Here is a 27422-nt window from a genome sequence, read left to right on the forward strand (position 1 = left end):
TGTATCAGACTTTGGTGAGACCGCATTTAGAATATTGTGTTCAGTTCTGGGCACCATGTTATAGGAAAGATATTGTCAAGCTTGGATGTTGCCAGGACTAGAGGGTGTGAGCTATAGGGAGAGGTTGAGTAGGCTGGGTCTCTATTCCATGGAGCGTAGGAGGATGAGGGGAGATTGTATAGAAGTCTACAAAATCATGAGAGGAATAGATCGGGTAGATGCACAGTCTTTTACCTAGAGTAGGGGAATTGAGGACCAGAGGACATAGATTCAAGTTGAAGGGGAAAAGATTTAATAGGAATCAGAGGGGTAACTTTTTCACAGAGGGTGGTGGGTGTATGGAACAATCTGCCTGAGGAGATAGTTGAGGCTGGGACTATCCCATTGTTTAAGAAACAGTTGGATAGGTACATGGATAGGACAGGTTTGGAGGGTTATGGACCAAGCATAGGCAAGTGGGATTAGGGTAGCTGGGACATTGTTGGGCCGAAGGGCCTGTTTCCACACTATTACTCTGACTATAAGGTGGCTGGAACTTGAAATGCACTGCCTGGGGACAGTGATGGAGGCACCTCCCATATCTGAGACGTATCTGGATGAGGCCTTGAATAACCAAATCACAGAAGGCTACGGGCCAAGTGCTGATAAATGGGAAAAGTATAGATGGCCACAGTGGGCTGAAGTAGGGCTTGTTTCTACCCTCTCTTACTTATAATTATATTGTTATTATTAATGTAAGTAGGCAAGTCACCCAATGCTTATCCTTCAGTGTCAAATGTTGGGACAATCGTGGATGACCAAACTAACCCCGAGCAGAAGGACTCAAGTGCTGGAGTAACTCAGCGGGCCAGGCAGCATCTTTGAAGCAAAAAGGATGGTTGATGTTTTGGGCCAGGTCCCTTCTACAGATTAATCTTGCAGGAATCAGCGAAGCAGTGAGAGAAGGTCTCACAGAACTCTTGTCAGAGAACTTCTTCAAAGTGAGCATACCTGGAGATTTGATAGTGGGGCAGTAAGAAGGAGATACAAGTAACTGCAGATGCTGGTTTACAACAAAAAAAAGCACGAAATGCTGGAGTAACTCAGCGGGTCAGGCAACATCTCTGGAGAACATGGATACGGACCTGAACTCTTCGTCAGACCAGATGGAGGTGGTGGACATCAAAGATACTAGAGGAGCTCCTTTGTGTAGAAACAAAGAACTGCAGGTGCTGGTTTATGCCAAATATAGACACAAAGTGCTGGAGTAATTTAACGGGTCAGGCAGCATCTCTGGAGAAAAGGGATGGGTGACTTTTCGGATCGGGACTCTTTTTAAGACCTCGAGGGATGTAAAGCAAAGAGACGAGAGGAGGCCCTGTAGCATCTTTGGTGTCAAGGTTTACATAACAGCGCCAGAAGCGGAACGTTTCTCCAGCGGCGGGAGGAGCCGGTCGGAAGTTGCAGAGAGTGACGCCGGGTCTGGTCACCGTGTGGAAGGCGGAGGGTGAGGAGGGTCAGGGGAGGGTCGGGGAGAGAGAGAGAAGCGGCCATGCGGGTCAGGGTGGGCTCCCGGGGGGGCAGATCCTGCGGGCGGGAGCGATGCCGGGCGGGGGTTGGTGGCTGCAGCTGCTGGGCACCCCCGGTCCCTGACCCGCACCCTCCGTCTCCTGCCCTCGCTGACCCATTACTTGGCTTTTAAACCCTCTCCCATCCCATCTCTCTGGTCCACCACCACCTCAGCTCATCTTATTTTACACTTAAGTTCAGTCCGACTGCACTATCCCTATAGATACCAACTTACCTACGGGACGTTACACTGGACTCAATGTTCCACCAGCAGGCCGACCACCTCCAATGGTTCAGTGGTAACCTAAGCAAAGCAGACAACAGAGACTGCAGACTGAAGAAGGGTTTCGGCCCGAAACGTCGCCTATTTCCTTCGCTCCATAGATGCTGCTGCACCCGCTGAGTTTCCCCAGCAATTTTGTGTACCAACAGAGACTGCAGATGCTGGTATCTACAGCAAAACCCAACAGATCAGCAGATCAGGCAGCATGTGTGGAGGGAATGCTTTCCTGTTTGAAAAGCAAAGAAATAAAACTGGGTGTTTGAAATCTGAAATTGAAAACAAAAAATATTAGAAATGCTCAGGGCAGTAGGTACGAGGCAGCACATGTGGAGGTAGAAGCGCAGTCAATGTTTCAGATAAATGACCTTTCACAAATAGAGGGTAGACAAAAATGCTGGAGAAACTCAGCGGGTGAGGCAGCATCTATGGAGAGAAGGAATAGGCGACGTTTCGGGTCGAGACCCTCTACCTCCTCTTTCACAATTAGAGTGTGGCACAGCTGTTGGAGTCAGTCCTCACAGTGGGAGAGACCCTCGGGTGCTGCCTGTGTGGAGTTTCTCTCGAGGTTTTTGAGTGGGATTTCTCCCGGTGCTCTGGTTTGCTCCCACATCCCAAAGATGTGTGGGTTTGTAGGTTAATTGGCCTCATATGTGATGGGAGCAGAATTAGGCCATTCAGCCCATCAAGTCTGCTCCGCCATTCAATCATGTCTGATGTATCGCTTCCCCCTAACCCCATTCTCCTGCCTTCTCCCCATAATCCGACACCCGTACTAATCAAAAATCTATCTCTGCCTTAAACACATCCATTGACGGCCTCCACAACCTTCTTTGGCTAATAATTCCACAGATTCAGCACTCGGACTAAAGAAATTCCTTCTCATCACCTTGTGTAAATTCCCCTTAACGTGTAGGGAGTGGATGATAAAGTGGGATAACATGGAACTAGTGTGAACAGGTGATCGATGGTCAGTGTGGACTCAGTGGGCCGAGAGATCTGTTTCCATGCTGTATCTTTCAATCAATCAATCAAACAACAAAGGATCGTCAACCTGAAACATCAACTCTGATTTATCTTGTCACACATTTCCTGATCTGCAGATTAATTGCAGCATTTTCTGAGTCCTCTTCATTTCCTGGCCTGCTGCCCTTGCTTGCTTCTTTCTCAGTTCTCAGGGTAGGCTAGCTTTTTGGTATGGTAGAGGGTTAGGATTTGTGGCCTTTGATGGTGCATTACCTGGAATGCTGTAGACTGTATGTAGTCATTTTTCTACCAAACGAGTGACGTGAAGTTTGTGTGCTGTCCAGATTTAAATCCGTTGACACAAGTTCTATTGAAATGAGCAGTCATGTTATTCCATATCACCGTATCCAGTTGGTGTCTTTACCTGTGTATGCTCCTTTTGCTGATTGTATTAGGGCCAGCACAATGGGGCAGCAGTTGAATTGCTGCTTACAGCGTCAGAGACACGGGTTAGATTCTGACTACGGGTACTGTTTGTACGGAGTTTGTACGTTCTCCCTGTGACCACATGGGGGTTTTTTGGGTGCTCCAATTTCCTCCCACACTCCAAAGACGTGCAGGTTTGATGATTAATTGCCTTCTGTAAATTCCCCCTAACGTGTAGGGATAACTTAGAACTTGTGTATGGGTGATCGTTGGTCAGAGTGGACTCGGTGGGCCGAAGGGCCTACTTTCACACTGCATCTCTAAACTTAACTAAACAAACTAAACTAATTCATGAGTCTAATTATCTTATTTTTTTTAATGAGAGACAGGACTGCACTCAAAGCACAAATATGTCTATTAGCATCCATTATTCTCCTTTTTGCTGCTTTTAATTAAATTAATTAGTATTTAGAGCTAAGAATAGAAAAATAATCCGCAAGGTTTTCACAAAATGAGTGCTTTCATCTTTAAATGATCGCTAACGTTATTTTTCTTTTCTAAGCAGAAATGTTGAAGAAGGCTGGCAGAAAACTGAAAAAACATGATCCTGACGTTTGTAAAAGAGTCAAATTAGGTTTGGATGTTACCAGCACTGTTCTCAACTTCCAAAGCCCTGACAGTCTGTTTGAAAGTCTGATCTCTCCAATTAGTTATGAAGAGTTCTTCAGGGAGTATTGGGAGCAGAAACCATTGTTAATTCAAAGGAATGATCCTTCAGTAACTGTTTACTACCAATCATTATTTAAGTTTGACGATTTAAAGGAAATCTGCAGCTATGACGTGTTCTACAGCCGAGATATTAATTTTTGTCGCTATATAAATGGTAAAAAAAAGGTTTTGAATAAAGATGGAAAGGTTAACTATGCTCAATTAAAGAAAGACTTTGAACAGAAGAAAGCCACGATACAATTTCACCAGCCACAGAGATTTAAGGTACTGTTTGAATGACATGTTTGTTGTGATTTGTTATGACTTGCTCTTCTTATTTTGTGCAAGAAATGTATTTTATTCTGTTTTTTTAAGGATGAATTGTGGAAGATTCAGGAGATTTTGGAATGTTTCTTTGGCTCATTAGTTGGGTCTAATGTTTACATCACACCACCAGATTCTCAGGGTCTCCCACCTCATTATGATGATGTTGAGGTATGATTCTCTTTTCAAGATTTTGAATAAATAAATCATATTTTGTTTGAATAATTATCTGATTGTGTATTCTTCTGAATAGAAATAATTAGGACATTTGAGTTCTAATTTCTCTAAAAACTTTAAAAAAATATTGAACTAGGTTGCAACAGCTGATTTCATGGTCAGCTGGTTTTACTTTCTTACATATAAATCATTCTGATGAGTATGTTGCTTTCTACATGTGTTTGTGTGTGTGCATGTGCATGCATATAGAGGCATTCACAGTACATATTTCATGTTTTTTCTTTCTTTCCAGTATTTGTAGTGCATACAGTTTAAAAAATAAAAATCAGGTGTGAGCTTAGGAAGATAAAGTGCAAGAGTTTTTATACTCTTGTTGGCATTAAAGCGAGGTAGTCAAAGTACTACAGAAATCTTGCTACTTAAATTTATTTTGCAATATTGTGTGCGGACAGGTCTTTATTCTGCAGCTGGAAGGAGAGAAACACTGGCGGCTCTACAAACCCACCAACCCTTTAGCTCGAGAATACAGCACAGAAGCTGAAGACCGGATTGGAAGTCCAACCCATGAGTTTATTTTGAAGGTAAAGGATCAACGGTATCGGTGTGTACTCAATTTGATTTGACAGTTTCCTTTTTGTTGTGGTTTTCCTCATCTTTGATTTGACAAATGACAATGGACTACAAAGGGATTTTGGAGCAGTAGACAAGTGTGGCCAACACTTGGTAATCACTTCTTTTAGAATAGTAGATACGAGCATTTGAGAACAGGGTACATATCAGTATTCAGCCTAAGTACTATTCCGCTCGTAATGGTGATAGTATCAGCCAGTTTTGATGTTAATATTAATGGCAGGCTAGACAAAATGTAGAAACAAGGAACTGCAGATGCTGGTTAATACACAAAAAAAATGCACAAAATTGCTGGAGTAACTCAGGTCAGGCAATATCTCTGAAGAACATGGGTAAATCTGAAACGTTACCTATCCATATTCTCCAGAGATGCTGTCTGACCTGCTGAGTTACTCCAGCACATTGTGTCCTTAATGGCAGGCTACTTCGTTTACGTAACAGGCAGACAAGGGAAATGACTCAATGATGTTCTCAAATCCTCCTTGAAAAAATACAGCATCCCTATAATCTCCAGGGAATTCTTAGCCTATGACTGCTCAAGATGGAAAAGCAGCATTCCAAATGCCATTGTGAACCCGGAGTCCCTCTGGGAACAAGCAGAAGCTGAGTGTAAATTGCAGAAACTTCCTAAAAGTACCCGCCTGCCTACTCGGTCCACTACCTGGTGCTCCACCTATGACAGTGCCTTCAGAACCAACATTGGCTTCATCAACCATTCCTGGAACCCAAACAACTTGAGCAGAAGTAAGTTACCCTCCATCCTGAGGGACTACCTCAGAAGAAGAAAATACTGAATTAATTTTTGTATCTTGCCCATTGTGAGATGTGAACTTATGACCTAAGCATTGCTGCTTAAGTACCATAGCCAATATTTATTCAGTCTGAAGAAGGGTCTTAACTTGAAACATCACCCATTCCTTCTCTCCAGAGATGCTGCCTGTCCCACTGAGTTACTCCAGCCAATTTGCGTCTATCTTCGATTTAAACCAGCATCTGCAGATCTTTCCTACATCAATATTTATTCATATGCTTTGTCCTTGTAAGCCACCAGAGAATTTATTGAACACTCGTAATTAATTACCTACATTGTTGCTGCTTAAATATTGTTTCTTTTGTCTTTAACTTTAACTCAGTTTCTTGAGAAAATTAGGAGAAATACATTTTTCTTCCCACAATATTTAGTTTATGTTCGAGATACAGCATGGAAACGGGCTTTTTAGCACACCGAGTTCACATAAAGCAACGATCACCAGTTCACACTAGTTTTTTGTTATCCTTCTTTCTCATCCATTCCCTACACATTAGGGGCAATTTACCAAGGCCAATTAACCTAGAAACCGACTTTGGGATGCACCTGGGTGAAACCCTTGTGGTTACAGAGTGAATGTTCAAACTCCACACAGACAGTAACCGAGGTCAGGGTGGAACCCAGGTCTCTAGCACTGTCAGCGGTAGCTTTACTAGCTGCACCACTGAGCTGCCCTATTGTGTACAACTATGAAGAACATGGCAGTCTGAAAGATCTTTTCAGTTCACTTCGGATCACTTTTACTAATAATTCAAGTACATTTTTTTTAAAGTCAGGGATGAGGAAGATGGTTTTATAATATAACATTCAAGAACCAGCCATGACACTTTGGAACGTATGATGTGGTTATGGACTTGGCCACATTTTTCATTATCCCATACTTATGATGGAACTAACAACTAGTTTTAATTACAACTTGGTATGTTTTACTAAATTATAAATACTACATAAATAAATATGGTTATAACAGCTATAATGGATGTGTAAAGAAAATAGGTAAACAAGAAATTAGAAGCATAAGCAATACTGCAAAATATGGAACATTTTCATTATTATTCACAGCATGTTTAAAATGTGTTCTTAATATAAATGTATTTTTGCTTCCTTTCATCCTAGCCTGGTGATTTGTTATATTTTCCCAGAGGAACGATCCACCAAGCAGATACCCCAGCCGGAGGTTCATTTTCTACTCACATTACGATAAGTACCTACCAGAACAAGTAAGAACATTTGAATAAAAAGTTCAATTTTTTATCTTTCTTTAAAAATTATTATTGGCAGCATGATTTATCTGTGAAAATCTGTGTTCTTATTGCAGTACCTGGGGAGATTATTTACTAGATGTGATTCCTTGGCTGGTGTATGATTCGATGAAAGAAGATATTGAACTCTCTAGAGGCCTACCTAGGCAATATCTGATGGTAAAAATAATGACTTGCCTTTTATCATTTAAAAAAATATTCATATTCGATATTCGAAACACTTTTTTTTACTAATGATGTGTCAAATGCCAAAGGGGTTTGATGGTCACTTCTTTCAGTTGATAAATTTAGGAAATCAGATGGCTCTCCTATAAACCCAGCTTTGAGCTTATGGGTGGGAAATGACCCCCAGAGGGAAGTGCTTGAACCTCTAACGTTTCAGCAGAGAACCTCTTGCTTTTGCGGATCCAGATGGTGTACTGCTCTTATCCATTATTAGGGTTTCAAAGCTGCTGTTTATGCAGATGAAGAGCTAGTAAAATTATGTGGATAATGCACAGTGCAAACTTTCACCCTTTGTACTTGAGTTTTGTATTTGGAATTCCACAACCAGCAAAACACCTCAAATCCATAAACGTAAAGAGAAAAGTCACTTAGACGTGAGACCAGAGATCGGCAACCTCATCATGATGGCCAGAGCATGTCCAGTCCATGTTGTGAGGTGAAGTTTGACGGGACTAAAATCCATTTTCTATGTTGTAAAATAGGTTCACCAGTTTTGTTGAAATGTTCAGACCATATATTTGTAATCATGCATACTTTAACATGGAAGTTTAGTCTTGTGTTTTCCATCTTCTGTGCAAAGAGCACCGTGTAGTAGTGTTATCCACAGTGATGTTTATAAAGCAGTGATGTGATCAAAATAACAGGGATCTACAATTTAACTTCACTGTAAAAATAATCCTCATGAGAAGGTTAACCCTTATTGTATGAGGATAATATCAATGGATTGTTATTCCTTTGGATAAATATTTCAAAATTCAAATAGTTTTTCGAAGAGTTCACTTTTTTATATTTCAATTTTTGTCTTAGCTCCGTATCCTCTGATCATTATTCTCATTCTTAAATACTTAAAAACAGTAGAAACATAAAAAATAGGTGCAGGAGTAGGCCATTCGGCCCTTCGAGCCAGCACCGCCATTCAATATGATCATGGCTAATCATCCAAAATTGGTACTGCGTTCCTGCTTTCTCCTCATATTCCTTGATTCCCTTATCCCTAAGAGCTATATATAACTCTCTCTTGAATACATCCAGTGAATTGATGATGAAGGCAATGTTGGATTAGACAAGGCCCATCATGGACTTGCAACTGGCAGACTTGGATAACTTCATTTGCTGAGAAGTTCTGAATAGAATTGAATGCCGTACAGTGTTGATGCCATGTCTTTCTCTATTATACATTGAGAAATAAGGAATTGCAGATGCTGGTTTACACAAAACGATACTAACTGCTGGAGTAACGCAGCAGGTCAGGCAGCATCACTGGAGAAAATGGAGAAGTGACATTTCAGGTTGGGTCCCTCCTCAGTCCGAAGATGGGTTCCGACCAGAAACGGTACCTTTCATTGTTCTCGAGAGATGTTGCTTGACTTGCTGAGTTACTCCAGCACTTTGTGTCTTTTCCATTATATATTGCTTGATATCAAGGACAATCAGTCTCACTTTCAGGTCTGGAATTCGGCTGGGTTTTGTCCATATTTGGTTTAAGCTGTGGATCCTGGTGACCCTGGCAAAACTTGATTAATAAGGCAGCTGTGAATGATTCTATTGCAATATTTAAGAAAGTGCAAAGAGTTTTCTAACCCTCAGAGCCCAATGCTTTTCTTTGAAGAAGCAGGATGAAACTAGGTTCTTCAGCTCACCGACTCTACGCTAATTCCATGTTATCCCACTTTCTCATTCACTCCCTACACACTAAGGACAATTTACAGAGACCAGTTAACTAACAAACCTGCATGTCTTTGGGATGTGGGGGGAAACTGGTGCTCCCATCAGCTCTACAACTGTTGACTGTTTAGTTATCATTAGCAATGTTTGTTGGACCAACAATGTTGTTCTCTTTAGACTTTATACATACGGTGCAGAAACAGGCCCTTCAGCCCACCATGTCTGCACCGACCAGCGATCACCCCCTACACTAGCAAAATCCTACACACTAGGGACAATTAATAGAAACCAATTAAGCTACAAACTTGTACGTCTTTGGAGTGTGTGAGGAAACTGGAGTACCTGGAGAAAACCCACGCAGTCAATGGGAGAATGTACAAATTCCTTACAGACAGCACCCGTAGTTAGGATCGAACCCAGGTCCTGGCGCTGTAACGCTACTGTTGCGCCACTGTGCTGCCCAAAAGCATTTTTGTTCCCTCAAAAATGCATTTTCTCTTCTAAAATCATTGTTCTGTGAAGTGCTTCAGGAATTTTTACGGATATAAGAGAAACCACGTGAATTTAAGTTCCTTTCCTCCTTTGTCTTTTATAGCAGTTGAATTCATCAGCGGATCCAGTAAAGAAACTAAGTGGATTTCTACGAGGGCTGGCAGATCGGGTTGAGAATGGAAAAGAAACCAGATCATCGGAAATGAGAAAAGATTTCATTTTAAACAGGTTACCTCCATACGCGAACAGCTCATCAGGCAGTTTAGCACCAGGTGATGCTAAGCTTGAACACTTGAATAGATTTCAATCTGTGATTTATTTAATACTCTTAAATACTTGTGAACAGACACAAAAACTAAAAATATATTTTTTTTTGCTCATGCTCCAAATGTATCCGAGATTTAAAAAATATTACAGCAATAAATGTCCTTAATAATTCACATTTCTTCTTTACAAAATGTATGATACTCAAATGAGGTAGATAGTAGCTCAGGACAGCTCCTGACAAAGTGACTGAAATCTGGCAGACACATTGTACTGCCTGGGATGACGTACAGCTTCCAGGATGTATGGTGTGACAGTCAGCATGTTCTTTTGATGATCACCCACTACCTACATGTTCAGGAAGCTATAACCTTTTCTGTTCATGATCTCTGGGTTCAGGTGGCGAAAACGTCACACAAACATCAAACATCTGTCGCATTCCTTGTCTTTGGAAAATCTGCCATCATGGAGTAACTATAGGAGCAGAAATAGGCTATTCGGCCCATCAAGTCTACTGTCATTCAATCATGATGATCTATCTTTCCCTCTCAATGACATTCTCCTGCCGTCTCCCCATAACCCCTGACACGCTTATTAATCAAGAATCTGCCAATCTCCACCTTAAAAATATCCATTGACTTGGCCTCCGCAGTCTTCTGTAGAAATGAATTCCACAGATTCACCACCCTCTGACTAAAGAACTTCCTCCTCATCTCCTTTCTGAAGGTATGTCCATCCTTTTATTTAGAGTCTATAACCTCTGGTTCTAGAATCTAGACTCTCCCACATCCACTGTATCCAGACCTTTCACTATTCTGTAAGTTTCAATGAGGCCCCCCCTCATCCTAAACCCGTTGCTGATGCCTGAAATGATCCAGTGGCCAAGCAATGCAGGGTGATGATGATTTGTACCTACAGACATAAGTGCATGACTTTAGTTCAGTTTATAGATACAGTGTGCAAAAAGGCCCTTCAACCCAGAGTCCACGCTGATCAGTGGTCACCCGTGCACTAATTCTATCCTTCACACTAGGGGCAATTTACAGAGGCCAATTAACCTACTAACCCGCACGTCTTTGCAAAGTGGGAGTTAACCGGAGCACCCGGAGAAAACCCATACGGTTACAGGGAGAACATACAGAAGATTAACAGAGGGATATGGGCCATTGCAGACAGATGGGATTAATTGGTTTGGCATTATAATTGACGATGACGGTCGGCCGATGGACCGATGCTGTACTGGTCAATGTTCTATGTCGGACAAATAGATACTGTATTGAAAAAAAAAAATTAATAAGTCTTTAAAAAATTAATAAGTCTAAATTAATAAAATTAACTTCTTTACTCAGAGAGTGGTAGCTGTGTAGAATGAGCTTCCAGTGGAAGTGGTGGAGGCAGGTTCGATTTTATCATTTAAAAATAACTTGGATAGGTATATGGACGGGAAAGGAATGGAGGGTTATGGTCTGAGTGCAGGTAGATGGGACTAGGGGAAAATAAGTGTTAGGCACGGACTTGAAGGGCCGAGATGGCCTGTTTCCGTGCTGTAATTGTTATATGGTTATAAGTGGCTTTTCTTCTCACAAATTATAGTCTACAGAAAAACAAATACAGATGCTGGTATAAAATGTTGTTTTAGCCCCGAATTACAAAGTTTCCACCCAGAACTTAACTACCCTAGAATAGCTTTAACTGTTCTCAATGGGTTAAATTCAACTGTGTTGTCTTGTCCTAGAATAACCAAGTAGAAGTTGTACAATCAGGTAATCTTAACATTTATAAGGAATGTTTATTAAATTACATTTTTGTGGCAAAACAAAATTAGCAGTGTCAAAGTATTTCATTTAAATATTATCTTTACATTGTGCTGCTTTGGTGATTTGTGATGGTTGGATGTCATGGTGTTTGCTGGTTGGATATCCTGTGTGTTCTGTTACTTATGGCAACTTTGTTTCCCTCCTCCAGCTGGAAAACTGCCCAAACTTGATGATCAAATCAGATTAAGGTTTAAAGGTCATACCATGATTTTGCTTGAAAATGATCAAGAAAGGACAGTGAGTATAAAAAGGGACACAAAGTGATTAACTCAACGGGCCAGGCAGCATCACTGGAGAACATGGATATGTGACTTTTCGGGTCTGAAGAAGGGTCCCGACTTGAAATGTCACCGAGTCGTGTTCTCCAGGGATGCTGCCTGCCCTGCTGAATTCCTCCAGCACTTTGTGATACATTTTGTTAAGATCACAGTTTGGCATTGTTTTCATAATGAGATGATTAAGTGGTGTATTCACAAGGAACTGCAGATGTTGGAATCTTGCATAGAACACAAAGTACTGGAGTATCTCAGCTGTTCAGGCAGCATCAGTGGAAGACATGGAGAAGTTTTGGGTTTGGACCCTAGTCTGATTGATTAGTGATCTGAGAGAAATGTTCATAAATGGATTGAACAAGATGCCGTGTTTCGAGAGATTGATTTGTCCACAAGAAGAAGAGCTTAAATGGTGAATTTTAGATAAATTGTACGATTCTTAAGACAAATATTAGAAGACAATTTTTACACAAAGGGCTTTGGGGTTGATATACTTATGTTAGTAATGATCGCCCAGATCAAGACATCATGTGCAAACAACCTGGATGATAGGAAAAAGACAGGAGACAGGAGAAAAAAAAGCCACTTAGAGTTGACTGCTTATAATCTAGAGGACAAAAACGATTGAGGACTGATTAGATCATTTGTATTTTATATATAATTCCTGTTGCTGTAATGATTTTTTTCAGGATGAATCTCGAGAAATGATGGTGTATGTTTATCATTCTCTGAAAAATACTCGAGAAAACCACATGATGGGTGCTGAAGACAATGATGAAGAAGGATGTTTTCAGGTTTGAATATTTTTTGGCTTTTTTGATCTTTCTGCTACTGTGATAAGCTTTTCTTGAAATGCCACACATCTCACAATGGAAGGTGGAAAGTGCATCATGACATAGAGATAATGCAATACGGGAGGTTTGGAAACCTGGGGACAAGAGGCAGGTGTTTAGCCTCTTCAGCCTATTTGGTCATTCAGTGATATGGTTGATGTGCGTAAGCTCCACCCGTCTTTGCCCCGTAACATTTAAAAGCTGTAATTAAATTAATCTGGTGAACTTCAGGGGTCATGCATCTCTGGAGGGACTGAACTGGTGACATTTCGCGTCGGGACCTTCCTTCAGACCAGAAATGTTGGCTGTCCATTTCCTCCACAGATGTTGTCTGACCCGCTGAGTTAGAGTCATACAGCGTGGAAACTTGCCCACACTGACCAACATGTCCCATCTACACTAGTCCCACCTGCCTGCATTTGGCCCATATCCCTCAGAACCTGTCCTATCCATGTACCTGTCTAATTATTAAATGTTGCAATAGTCTCTGCCTCAACTACATCCTCGGAAATAGTTACCTCTCGGATTCCTATTAAATCCTTTCCCTCTTCAATCAAAATTAGCAGTTTAACAAAGTAGATGTTGTACATCAGTCGGAAGAAGGGTCTCGGCCCGAAAAGTCACCTATTCCTTCGCTCCATAGACGCTGCCTCACCCGCTGAGTTTCTCCAACATTTTTGTCTACCTTCACCGTAAACCTATGTTCTTGATTCCCCTTCTCTGGGCAAGGGACTCCGGGAAAGAGAATCGATCTATTGCTCTCCATAATTTTATACAGCACTTTGTGTTTTGCTCAATATTCCAGCACCTGCAGTTCCTTGTTCCTCTTCAGGCCTTTTTGGAATCATGTGAAAAGGACATCCCCTTAACCAATCAGAGTGAGGAATTGTTAATATATGAATTTGAGCTTAAAGCAGAAATATTAGAATAGAGAATTCTAATGTTGAACTGTTACTGGGAAACAACTTAAATTGAGGAGACACAAACAATTGCAAAATGCTGGTTTGCAAAAGAAGATACAAAGTGTAGGAGTAACTCAGCAGGTCAGGCAGCATCTCTGGAGAATGTGGATGTGTGTTGTTTTGGGTTAGGATCCTTCTTCAAAAGGAGAAGAAGATTAGATTTAAAAAAGATACAAGAAAAAAGTAAAAATAAATGTAGTGTATATTTTTAAATCTGCAGTTCCAGGTATCTCCAAACCGGCAGGTCTTTGGAATGTGGGAAGAAACCGGAGCACCCGGATAAAATCCATACAGGCACAGGGAGAATGTGCAAACTCCATACTGACTAGGACCCGTGGTCAGGATTGACCCCGGGTGACTGGCGCTGCAAGGCAGCAGCTGCGCCACTGTGCCTTTTGTGTCATAAGTTATTTAATTTTGTCATTTTCTTTTCTTCCATACAGGCGCATGGCTTGAAATTTCCTTGTTCTCACTTGGAGGCACTGAAACAACTTTGGATTGGCGACAGTGTTTTTGTGCGAGATCTTATGGTAGACGCAAATCAAGCAAAAGAAAACCTTGCATTGTGTTTGTGGACAGAAAATTTAATTGAAGTGCAATGAACTATCATTTGAGTTAGCTCATTGTAGTTTGAGTGCCTTTTAACTGATTAAAAACATAGAATTCAAATATTTATTTTTTGGAGTATTCATCAAGCTGCAAAAATCCCAAGACATTATTTCCGAGACATGCCAAGTCTCAGAAATAAATCGACACATGTAAGTGTTGCATTTATATCTGTTTTAGCTGATGTGCATTTTCATTGCCTCTGTAATAACATAATTCCAATTATATTAAGTTAAATGGGTCTGAAAAAGAGTCCCAACCCAAAATGCCATCTTACCATGTTCTCCAGAGATGCTGCCTAACCTGCTGAGTTACTCCAGCACTTGGTCTTTTTTGATAAACCAACGTCTGCAGTTCCTTGTGTCTCCAGGCTAGATTAGTTTATTGTAATAGTCAAGAGTGTTTTATTGTCATATGTCCCAGATAGAACAATGACATTCTTACTTGCTGCAGCGCAGCAGAAAATATACACTGGGATTTCATATGTACCTTTGGGTATTCTTTGGGTGTGTGTGTACATGCATGTGCCCTGTACTATACTTTATATTGATCCCCATTGTTTAGTTTTAGTGTAAAACATGACTGTATGGATTAATAGTGTGGTGCAAAGCAAGCAATCGTAGTTTTGTTGGAAGTTCACTAAGAGAATTCATACTATTGATAAGGATTGTAACTGAAAAGCCTGTTCACCACCCATTTTGGATGTCTTGCAAGAAAGAAGGCTGAAGGGACTGTGTGTTGGTTAGGGAATAGGAGAGCTTTGAGTCCTGGGCAATCAGTATAGGGCATGGAGATAGCAGTCGGCTGCTGAGGTTCAGTGTGAGTAGACAGGACCAGGCCAGATGATAAGGTGCAACGGGAGATCATGGCTGGGAAATTGGTAGCGGGACAGGGGGTAAAATAATGACTGGTGAATATTTATCTTGCAGTTTATATGGATGCATTGTTGATGTAATGGCTACAGCAGCAGATTCAGATTGAGGATAGATATCAAACTACATTGTTTATCCATGCAATGGGAGATAATATTTAAGCATTGTGACCAGTTTTAGGTGTAGTGAATAGTTAATTCTGAGAAAATGAGTGTTAAAGCAAATCAAATATTTCCAGGTAATGGAAGAACATTTTAATCCAGTAGTTCAAGAGATCTACATTTATTATTCTTTAGCTAAGGTTTAAATATTGAATTACATAGTCATTGAGTCAGCTTTGCATTGCTTTTTCCTGGAGCCAGGTCTATATACATGTGGCTGATTTGAATTAAAGTGGTGAGGCAGTTCAAGTACAGTTCTTCTCTGCTCATTCTAAGTACAAGGAAACTACAGGCTAACTTTCTGGAGAATTACTTAGTTTTAAGATATTCATCTGGTAATTCTTTTTCTCCAGATAAAGAACATTATTACAAATAAAAATACAATGTTTACTTATTTACAATTATTTAAAAATCAGAATAGAACATTTAATCCAGTTTAAGCTTTATCATTAGAAGCTATGGTTGTATAAAAATATTAGTGGTCTTATAAAATATAAAAGGTTAAATATCAGAGTTTATCCATGTAATAGGATTGTTATACAGATATTTTTAAATGTGCTTGTGTTGTGTTGGCCATGTAAATTCCAGGTGGATTTGGAAGCTAATAGTAGTCAATGTACTGAGATTTTAAGTTATACTCTATTTGGGGAAGCATCTGTGCCCCTTAACTGAGTTGCATTGTGGCGCATGGTAGTGTTTTCTGCAACACTCATTGACTGAAACTAGAGCTGCTAGTTGATGTCTTAGCTGAGAATAAGCAAAGGAGATGTGCAGGGGCTAGTTTTTTTGTTGCATAGAGTGGTGGAGCAGGCGGAACTGATAGTTGTGTTTGAGGCTTTTAGATAGGAACATGGGTATGCATGAATTGGAGAGGTAAGGATCATATGCACGCAGAGATTTATATAACTTTGGCATTGTGTTTGGCATGAATAATGTGGGCTGAAGGGCCTGTTCCTGTGCTGTACAGTTCTAAAAAAAAAAATTTCTTCTCTCCAACCCAGTATCTGTTGGCCAGGTATTTGCCACTAGAATGGTGCTCAGTTGTGAGTATTTGGATTGAAATGTATGGAGTTAAGTTGCCTGAAAGTCATTAACGTTTTAGGTTACTTTTCATGGCAATGATTATAGTTTTGATTGCTCAATCCAAAAAAAAGTTTAATTTTCCATTTGTTTTTAGTATTCGGCTTCATCTCAGCATTTCAATGCCCCAGAACTGTGTTTGTTGTTGTTCTTCTGCCAAGTTTAAAATGATGTTATTCTTGTCATAGAAATCACCGCCTGAAAAACAGTAAGAAAGAATTGTTTGTAGATGTTAAAAGTATATTATGCAGTGAATGACAATTTAGGTTATCTCAACACTTCCCTTTTAAGACAGCAAGAGTGTTTATGTAGTGGTTGCTTTTTTAGCTTCCCCATCTTTTGTAACCTGTTCTGTGATTATAATGAATCATTATTTACCTCAAGGAACACGGAGTTAACATACTGTGTTGCAAAACCAAGTCAAGGATTGGTAGGAGAGAGCTCTGTTCATGTGTCTTCATGCATCAGCGGAATTGGTTGAGCAGTGCCAGAGACCTGGTTTTGATCCTGATTATCGGTGCTGTTTCTATGGAGTTTGTACGTTTCCCCTGTGACCGTGGGTTTTCTGGGTGCTCCGGTTTCCTCCCATACTAAAGATGTACAGGTGTGTAGGTTAATTGGCTTTGGTAAAAATTGTAAAATGTTCCAACGTGTAGGATATCGCTAGTTTACGGGAATCACTGGTCGGTGATGACCCGCTGTATCTCAAAAAAGTCAACCACCCAGTGAGTTATATAATAGTGAAGAAACAGGCCCTTCAGCTCATCAAGTTCCCCCCACCCCAACCATCAAGACCTCATCTAGACTCATTCTATTTGTATTTTATAAGCGAGTTTGATATTCTGAAAAACGCAAGGAATCATGGGATTTGTCAAAAGTCGTAAACTATAACGGTAAATAGACTTCAGCGCTATACATTGAGTATACTTTTGGTCCAAGGTTTTTAAAGCTTCTATTTGTCATGGCTGATTCAAAGTACCAAGATATGAAGCTGGAAGATTTTATGTCATGGGAGGTCGATGCTTTGAAGATTTTTTTAGCGGTTGAAAAAACGGGAAGAAAAGCTGAACTTGCAGCTCTTGCTGTAGCTGCAGCAATTTAAATCAGTACAAAAAACTCCTTAAAGTATATTGAAAGTTACAGAAATCATACATTTAATTTAATTCCCCCCCCCCTCAATATAAAAAATACGTGTCATTTATCTTCGCAATCTCACTCACGCACGGAGGCATGAACCAATAATCTCGCTCACACACGGAGGCATGAACCAATAAAAACGAGGAAAAAATGGCAGCTTTGTACAAAGGTAAAATAAATGCAACTAATTAATAGTTTTAAAACAGTATTTCCTTACCTAGAATAATGAAAGATCGAAAATACGGAGGAAATAAAGACCTGTTTACCCAAAGCAGTTCAGCACCGCTCAAGAGACGGGGGGGGGGGGGGGAGAAGACTGGGCCGGCTCTCATCCGCAGAACCGAGCCTCATTTGCAGCCAGGATCGAACCCGTGTCCCCGGTTCTCTTCCCCCCTCCCACTTGAGTGTCCCATCCCCGCCCGGGGGGTGGCCGGAGACGTCCGGACCGACGGGACACCGGCCCCCAGACCCACAGCCAGCCCCAACCCCGCTCCAACTCCAGAGGAACCCACTCCCCGATCGGCCGCTACGACAACAAGTGCCAGTTTGCCCACGGCCTGTCCGAGCCGTGCTCTGCCCATACGGTACCCGCTGCCACTTCATCCAGCCGGTGGCTGCACATCTTCAGCAGGATCTCGGTGTCAGACTGAGAGGAGGGGGGTGGAGGAGTAGGGCTGCCGGCCAATCCGAGCTGGAGCCAGCGGCTGCAAGTCCGGGGCCACTCCGCCACCCCAGACACCTCTAGACAGGAACAGGACACCGGGGAGGGGACGGGGACAGCCCAGCAGCACCAAGAGCACCCCGACCAGGGACGAAACGCAAGCCTGCACACACAATGCAGCACCAACGTTGCCGAGACTTTATAGCTAGTGACCTAAGACCTGGGCACGCGCAGTCGGAATACCGAACTCGCTTCTTCTCACATTCCCGTCCAATTTCTTCAGATTCTACCACTCATTGACGATAAGGGCAATTTAATGGTCAATTAACTTGCAAATATTTGCAATGTGGGAAGAAGGGGTCTTGACCTGAAATGTCTCTCCAGAGATGCTGCCTGTCCCGCTGAGTTACTCCAGCACTTTGTGTCTATCTTCAGCATGTCATTAGGATGGGGGGGAAGATGTGGGTAAGATGTACAGTAGCAGTGGAAAGCCATGTGGTCACAGGATGAATGTGCAAAGGTCCCATAGACTGTACCCAAGGTAAGGGGTGAACCAGGGTTACTGGAAGGTTTGCAGCAGCAACAGTACTATCTGCTGTGCTAATGTGCCACCCAATATTAAAGTACATGATATCAAAAAATGAAGAAATTATGATTTAGCCGAGAAATACAAAATTATGTAAAGGGAGTCATGTTTGAGCAACACAATGTTTTCTTTGAGAATTTATATATCAGAAGAGATGAGGGGGGGAGGGTGGAACCATTGGATTTGGTGCTGGTTTTTCAGAAGGCTTCAAGGTCCCAAATAGAAGGTTGGTGAGTACGTGGAATTGGGGATAATATCTTGGGGGCAGATTGAGAGTTGTGTACAGGTAGGAAACAAAGAGGAAGATTAAATGCATCCTTCTTGGGTTGGCATGTAGTGAGTGACAAGTACGATAGCGAACGAGCATAGTTTATATTCATACGTTGGCCAAGGAAATCAAAGACAACATTTTTAAATTTGCTGATAACAAGAAACTAAGTATGTATATAGTGTTGAGAATGTGTAGAGGCTTCACGGGGATGTAGACAAGCAGAGCAAGAGAGTGACAGGGAAGGTGACACTGAATTTGCATGGATTATAGTTTAGCTCAGAGATACAGCGTGGAAACAGGCACTTCGGCACGCCAACCAGCGGTCACACATTCACACTAGTTCTATCCTACACAGCAGGGACAATTTACAGAAGCCAATTAACCCGCACATCTTTGGAATGTGGGAGGAGACCCGAGCACCCGGGGAAAACCCACGGGGTCCCAGGGAGAATGTACAAACTACAGACTGCACCCATAGTCAGGATCAAACCCGGGTCTCTGCCACTGTAAAGCAACAACTCTACCACTGTGCCACCCATTTAGCCTAAATTTGTCTCTAATCAAGATTGAATTAGAATTGTGAAGGATAGAATTTTAATTGGCATCCATGTGCATTAGTTGGAGTTGGAAATGTTTGCTGAGAAAGAGATGTTTTTATGAAATTAAGTTCTGATAAATACATCATCAAAAACAGGGGCAGCATATAGACACTAATAAAGGTAAATGAGGTAATAGCCTCTTCAGTCGTGGTAATGAAAGGATAAAAAGCTGCAGATACTGGAAATCTGAAATAAAAATAGAAAAAGATGGTTCCCAGCAGATAAGGCAGCTGTGGTGTCAAAAGAGTTTCAGGTCTCCAATCTTATTTCAGCACTGAGAAAGTTAGAAATAGGAGTTTGTAGTATTTCAATGGCAATTAACCCATTTTTAAGACTAACAATTGAGTGTCCCATTTCTTTATCTAAAACAATGTGTTACCTTTAATGTCAAGTCGAAGGTTCAAATCTAGAAAAGAAGTAATGGTTCCGTTGCTGTTGATATTCCATCTCTGACGATTATGTCCATGTTCTGTCCAAACATTTACTTTTGTTCCAGCTGTTCCATGACCACCGATGATGTCTATGCAAGCGGAGTTAGCCTGCAGGTCGACAATTTAGATCAGATTAACTTTATTAGCTGTTGAGTGTAATCCAGTTACTTTGGAAACTATGTTTAATTAGGACGGCACGATAGTGCAGCAGTAGAGTTTCTGCCTTACAGCGCCAGAGAGTCAGGTTCGTTACCGACTACGGGTGCTTGTCTGTACAGAGATTGTACATTCTCCCCGTAACCTGTGTGGGCTTTCCCCGGGAGCTCTGGTTTTCTCCCACATGCCAAAGACATCCAGGTTTGTAGGTTAATTGGCTTGGTAAAAATTATTAATTGTACCTAGTGTATAGGATAGGGTTAATGTGTAAACCAGTATCTGCAGTTCTAAATGTGTAGGAAGGAACTGAAGATGTTGGTTTAAACCGAAGATAGACACAAAATGCTGGAGTAACTCAACGGGACAGGCAGCATCTCTGGAGAGAAGGAATGGGTGAAGTTTCGGGGCGAGACCCTTCTTCAGACTGAAGTGCCTTCTTTCTACACTTCGTAATTACAAGGATTGTATAAGCTAGCCAATCTTCTTCACCTTAGTTCTGTGACTATATGGTGAATGAATGATGTACCATTATTATTATTATTAAATGGCTGGATTCGATCAATGGTTTCCCAGAAGTGCTCTGGCGTTGAATAGAGCCTAGAGCTTTAGTTCAAACCAACAGGCAATCACCGAGGGCAGTGACATGTTATAATACTCATTCAGCATTTATAGACAATAGGTGCAGGAGTAGGCCATTCGGCCCTTCGAGCCAGCACCGCCATTCAATGTGATCATGGCTGATCATCCCCAATCAGTACCCCGTTCCTGCCTTCTCCCCATATCCCCTGACTCTGCTATCATTAAGAGCCCTAGCTCTCTCTTGAAAGCATCCAGAGAACCGGCCTCCACCGCCCTCTGAGGCAGAGAATTCCACAGACTCACAACTCTCTGTGAGAAAAAGTGTTTCCTCGTCTCCGATCTAAATGGCTTACCCCTTATTCTTAAACTGTGGCCCCTGGTTCTGGACTCCCCCAACATCGGGAGTTTCCTGCCTCTAGCGTGTCCAAACCCTTAATAATCTTATATGTTTCATTAAAATTCCCTCTCATTCTTCTAAACTCCAGAGTATACAAGCCCAGCTGCTCCATGCTCTCAGCATATGACAGTCCCGCCATCCTGGGAATTAACGTTGTAAACCTACGCTGCACTCCCTCAATAGCAAGAATGTCCTTTCTCAAATTAGGGGACCAAAACTGCACACAATACTCCAGGTGTGGTCTCACTAGGGCCCTGTACAACTGCAGAAGGACCTATTTGCTTCTGTACTTAACTCCTCTTGTTATAAAGGCCAACATGCCGTTCTTGCACTTTCTTCACTGCCTGCTGTACCTGCATGCTTACTTTCATTGACTGATGAACAAGGACACCCCAGATTCCGTTGTACTTCCCCTTTTCCCAATTTAACACCATCTAGATAGTAATCTGCCTTCCTGTTTTTGCTACCAAAGTGGATAACCTCACATTTATCCACATCACCCAACCTGTCCAAGTCACCCTGCATTCTCATAGCATCCTCCACACAGTTCACACTGCCACCCAGCTTTGTGTCATCTGCAAATTTGCTAATGTTACTTTGAATCCGTTCATCTAAATCATTGGTGTATATTGTAAATAGCTGCGGTCCCAGCACCGATCCTTGCGGTAACCCACTAGTCACTGCCTGTCATTCTGAAAGGGACCCGTTAATGCCTACACTTTGTTTCCTGTCTGCCAACCAATTTTCTATCCATGTTAGCACCCTACCCACAATACCATGTGCCCTAATTTTGCCCACTAATCTCCTATGCGGGACCTTATCAAATGCTTTCTGAAAGTCCAGGTACACTACATCCACTGGCTCTCCCTTGTCCATTTTCCTAGTTACATCCTCAAAAAATTCCAGAAGATTAGTCACGCATGACTTCCCCTTCGTAAATTTAATACAGAAATAAGATTTAATTATTAAATTATCCTGGTTTGTAATAATATTGGTCAAATAGTCATATAAATAACTTCAATGATCAACAGAATTATGATTTAGTGCAAATCCTATCGTTTTTGGAACACAGATACAGTCCCCTTCCTGGTTAAGTATCCAGTAACATGTCAGCATGCTGGTGTAACTGGAGCAGTTGTAGAATAATGGGTACATTACCTTGGATTTAATAACTCCATTGCAATAAAACCACACCTGTGTAGTTTTACCGTTGTCAGGACAGACGGATAACTTGGACTCCCTCGGGTCCTCGGAATCTCCACAAACTGTCACAAATGTTCTTGTTGCCTTGTTTTTAATTCTGAAGAACTCTGTAGGCTATAAGAACATAAATTAAGAATTCAGTTTGACATTTAACTGTATCAAAGAAACAATGATACCTATAAATGCATTCCTTTATTAGTCCTTGCTTTTTGACTATACCAAGAAACCCTTTCAAAATACTTATTCTAACGCATCCATTACATTCCTCCGATTGTTAGAGATCCTTTTTATTGAAACACCACTTCCTCCTCCTCAATGATGGCTTTGCCATAGTAATTCCTCATTCTCTGACCCCCCCTTCCTGACCTCAAACAACAATGAGTGTAGGTTTTTGAAGAGTTAAAACAGCAAGTAAGCATTTTAATTGTTCTGCTTCGGGACATATTTCAATAAAACAGTTTTAAGAAAGTTTGAGTGTTGGCCACAACAGCTGTTTTTTTTTTCTATCTCTGAGGGATGGCGTTAGAGGCGGCCAGAATGTAGGAAAGTCAAGGTTGACTTCAGTTACACCCATTATGTCCCGGTCAGCCTAAGTCAGCTTTGTGCCCTCGATGTTATCCCAATAGTTATGGGCCTGTCCCACAGGCAATTTTTCAGCGGACTGCCTTAGTAAAGACAGAAGCAAAGTACTCGTTTAACTGGTCTGTCATTTCCTTGATTCCCCATTATATATTCACCTGTTTCTAACTGTAAGGAACCTACATTTGTCTTCACGTTAAATTTATTTGAAATTTTCTGCATTTTGGGAGAGCAGAGTAAATAATTTGCCACATTCATTCAAAATGTTAATTGGTGTAGCTTAAATTCTATTAATATGGAAGACACACAGTATGTAGTTCCCTAATGTTTTTGACCTAGCGTTGGTTTTGAAATTTCAGCAATTATTTATATTTCAAACAGTAGTTCCTTTGTACAGTTTCCTAAGAGGAAAGAGCGAAGGAAATGTAAAGCAGTCTAAAGTTCACGGTCGCACCTCCAAATTTGATACAATGCCAAAAATGTCAATTACATTCCTAGCTATCCTTGATATTCCACATACACAACACACCCATCTGAACTATAGGGAAGTAAGTTAGTAATTACTTACCATTCACCGAGTTTGTTAAAAAAAGTTTTACCAATTATATGGGAGAAACTTGCACCAGCAAAATTAATGTCAACAAAGTTAACACTGTCCCCTTGCCTGCTCGCTCTACGTTTACCTTGGGTAGCAATTCAATGAAAAATGCCCTCTGGCGATAAATGAAATGCTACCTGCCAAAGAAATACCCCAACAGCCATTTGAAGCCTTGTCCGAGGATTGCTGATGGTTAAACCAATTCAAATGTGATGACAGCCATTTACAATCATTCGAAAACTGAAATTCATTGCTACAGACGGCAATGGGCGCGAAGTCAATGGATATTTTTAAGGTGGAGATTGATAGGTTCTTGATTAGGGGTTATGGAGAGAAGGCAGGAGAACGTGGTTGAGAGGGAAAGATAGATCAGCCATAATTGAAAGGCAGAGTGGACTCGATGGGCCAAATGGCCACATTCTGCTCCTATAAGTTATGAACTTATGAAAATCTAATCATGCTATTTATAAATGGTAAGTTACAATAGCTTGGCTTCTTACCTGTTTTAAAGGATGAAGTGATCCAATGGTTATCCATCCACTGAATTTATTCCAGTTTGTTATTTCAGTTCTTTGCAAAACCAGTTGCTTTCCTCTAAAGTTGGCATGTTCATAGAGGATCCATCTAATTCAGTGCAGACAATATATATTAAAGTACAATGATTGGAAGCTAGAACTTTGAGTATATGTGCTGTTATGAAGTTAAATATCCACACACAATAATAATTTATTTTGACATGATACTGCATGAAGAGGTAGTGAATGGCAGAGGTGAGGCGATGGGGAACTGAGGGGGTGTGGAGTAAAGGGACTCGTGGGGGAAATGTTGTGTATTGATTGAATTGAAAGATACCACATGGAAACAGGCCATTCGGCCCATTGAGTCCATTCTGACCATCGCTCACTCATTCATACTACGTTATTCCACTTTCATGTCCGCACTCGCTGCAATTTAGAGGTCAATTAACCCACAAACCCGCATGTCTTTTGGATGTGGGAAGAAACTGGAGGTAACTCATGTAGTCACAGGGAGAACGTGTAAACTGCACACACCCTGGATCAGGATCAAACCCAAATCTCTGGTGCTGTGAGGCAGCAGCTCAACCAGCTGCGCCACTGTGCGACCTTTAATATTGGTGGGATAGTTAGATCTCCTCTGTGCCTTGAGATGAAAAAGTGGGTGGGAGATCCTAGATCTGGCATCAGTCCAGAAGCATCAGAAAATCTAGGAGAGAGGAGACATAGGCTGGAAGGTCTGAGGTATATGGTTTATTAGACCATTTTTATATGACCCCGAGAAAGTTTTATAGCTAATGTGGTCCAACAGATTCTGATTAGAAAGTAGTTAATTTGTAATCGCATTAATTCTCTAATAATTGCGTTTAATTAGTAGCACCTAACTCTACTTTATGGTATCAATGCTCCTCCATCTCAAGGTTTAAAGATTCATTGCATTAAAACTATTTGATTGTAATTGGATTAAGCTTTGAAGGAGCACAAAACAGCTGATCTGGTGTGCAGAACATTCTACATTTCACACTGGATGGTGTTCCACTGAGTCTTGGACTCAGATTGGTGACATTGCCCTTACAAAGAAACAGAACATTTACATTGCTTCAAAACTATCGTAATGATCCCAGAGAATGCAACGAGACCTGGGTGTCATGGTACACCAGTCATTAAAAGTAGGCATGCAGGTGCAGCAGGCAGTGAAGAAGGCGAATGGTATGTTAGCATTCATAGCAAAAGGATTTGAGTATAGGAGCAGGGAGGTTCTACTGCAGTTGTACATGGTCTTGGTGAGATCATACCTGGAGTATTGCGTACAGTTTTGGTCTCCTAATCTGAGGAAAGACATTCTTGCCATAGAGGGAGTACAGAGAAGGTTCACCAGACTGATTCCTGGGATGTCAGGAATTTCATATGAAGAAAGACTGGATAGACTCGGTTTGTACTCGCTAGAATTTAGAAGATTGAGGGGGGATCTTATAGAAACTTACAAAATTCTTAAGGGGTTAGACAGGCTAGATGCAGGAAGATTGTTCCAGATGTTGGGGAAGTCCAGAACAAGGGGTCACAGTTTAAGGATAAGGGGGAAATCTTTTAGGACTGAGATGAGGAAAACATTTTTCACACAGAGAGTGGTGAATCTCTGGAATTCTCTGCCACAGAAGGCAGTTGAGGCCAGTTCATTGACTATATTTACAGTTAGATGTGGCCCTTGTGGCTAAAGGGATATGGAGAGAAGGCAGGTACAGGATACTGAGTTGGATGATCAGCCATGATCATATTGAATGGCGGTGCAGGCTCTAAGGGCCGAATGGCCTACTCCTGCACCTATTTTCTATGTTTATAAGAATACAACAGATTTGGAAGGGGTGAATTTCTGGAGATTCTTCAAAATTATACACAGAACTTCAGTGAGTAGTCTTTTTACCTATAGCACCACAGGTGGTCATCCAATTCCTAGAGACTATGCTGGTTCAAAAATACAGCATTCTCAACAATCTCACACCCTCCATTATTTGCTTGCAACCCATTCTCTCACTTGTGCATCAATTCCCCTTTGCTTCTTTTGCCATCCGCACGAAGAGTGTTTTACATTTGCCAATTAAAATACCAGAACGTGGGAGGAAAACCAGAGCATTGGACAGCACCAGAAGTCAGGGTCAAAACAAAGTTGGTGGAGCTGTGAGGAATCTGCACCTACCTGCAGTAACGAAATGTACCTGGTTGCTAGAATTAATTAATCTTCTGCATACCACAAAAATGTAGCACTGAAGCTAGACACAAAATGCTGGAGTAACTTAGCGGGTCAGGCAGCATCTCTGGAGAAGGTTCTGACCTGAAAAGTCACCTACTCCTTTTCCCCCAGAGATGCTGCCTGACCCTCTGGGTTACTCCAGCATTTTGTGTCTATCTTCGGTGTAAATCAGCATCTACAGTTCCTTCTACACAAAACTATAACAGTTCGACTCTATTCATGTGATATTTGTTGTGTTAGGCGTCCATGAATTTAGCCTAATACCATTACATCTTACAAATCATTCTTGTCCGTGAAGATGCAACTCAACCACAATCGACTACTTTCCCTGGATTTAGAAATGAATAAGTCTAACAATCTGAATTGCATTCAGTATTTGACTACTCACGTTCCACTGTTCACCTTCACTGAGTTTGGATATTGATAATATCCCATCTTCTTCAAGCTGCTGGCTCCTTCTGTAAGAATCAGTTCTTGACCTTCAAACGAATCAAGGCTAAATAAGCCTATGGAAGGTATAGAAAAATCCTAAAACAAATAATAGGTTCACACTGAGTTGGTTTTACTGGAAAGATAGTTATACTGGATGAAAAATGTTGGCACAAAAACCCAGTTTTACTATGATACTGAATGCAAATTGTAAAGTAATTCCATCCTACATGATTATGCATTAATACAGTGCCCCAACATCTTGGTATTATTAAACTTGTAACATTTAAGTTTGAAGCTTTACATTAGATCATATTATTTTATTTGGTTATTTTTATCTAAGTGTGCAGTCATAATACCTTGGAACATTTTAACTATAATAAAGGCATTATGGAAATATATGTTGTGCGTACTCTGTCAATGAAAAACAAACAGTGGCCTGTTAATTTATGTCCCAGCTACTTTCAACTAGTCGTCTTCAAAGTAATGGAAGAAGTCATCAACAGCCTTGTCATATAGAACAATGTCTCTCCATTCTTGGCCGACCAGCTATCACCTCGTGCACTAATTTACGCACACTAAATCATCTGTACAAAATCATGAGAGGAATAGATCGGGTAGAATCTCTTGCCCAGAGTAGGGGAATCGAGAACCA

At 41.2% G+C, this 27422-nt stretch overlaps 2 protein-coding genes across 4 annotated transcripts in view; one reads left to right on the plus strand and one right to left on the minus strand.

The window, feature by feature from the left end:
• The first annotated feature begins 1277 nt into the window (after positions 1 to 1277).
• On the plus strand, positions 1278 to 14330 carry riox2 (ribosomal oxygenase 2). Of its 2 annotated transcripts, none has more exons than XM_033033130.1 (10): positions 1278 to 1479; positions 3786 to 4213; positions 4304 to 4423; positions 4882 to 5010; positions 6984 to 7087; positions 7186 to 7288; positions 9615 to 9783; positions 11741 to 11829; positions 12554 to 12658; positions 14103 to 14330. In XM_033033130.1, the coding sequence occupies exons 2-10, from the start codon at positions 3788 to 3790 to the stop codon at positions 14259 to 14261; spliced, it is 1404 nt and encodes a 467-aa protein (XP_032889021.1). In that variant the 5' UTR covers positions 1278 to 1479; positions 3786 to 3787; the 3' UTR covers positions 14262 to 14330. The 2 variants fall into 2 exon arrangements, with proteins under 2 accessions (XP_032889021.1, XP_032889022.1); XM_033033131.1 differs by having other exon boundaries at positions 1391 to 1486.
• A 1046-nt stretch (positions 14331 to 15376) lies between these two features.
• The window catches only part of crybg3 (crystallin beta-gamma domain containing 3), a 61817-nt gene continuing 49771 nt past the window's right edge, over positions 15377 to 27422 (minus strand). For both annotated transcript variants that reach the window (XM_033033133.1, XM_033033132.1), the window contains 5 exons: positions 26727 to 26866; positions 24076 to 24199; positions 22354 to 22512; positions 20012 to 20171; positions 15377 to 16576 (listed from right to left, as the gene is read on the minus strand). In XM_033033133.1, the coding sequence (XP_032889024.1) occupies positions 16485 to 16576; positions 20012 to 20171; positions 22354 to 22512; positions 24076 to 24199; positions 26727 to 26866 (675 nt within the window). In that variant the 3' untranslated portion in view covers positions 15377 to 16484. The remainder of the gene's footprint in view (positions 16577 to 20011; positions 20172 to 22353; positions 22513 to 24075; positions 24200 to 26726; positions 26867 to 27422) is intronic.

Source organism: Amblyraja radiata, chromosome 14 (genome assembly GCF_010909765.2).
Source record: "Amblyraja radiata isolate CabotCenter1 chromosome 14, sAmbRad1.1.pri, whole genome shotgun sequence".
Lineage (NCBI taxonomy): Eukaryota > Metazoa > Chordata > Chondrichthyes > Rajiformes > Rajidae > Amblyraja > Amblyraja radiata.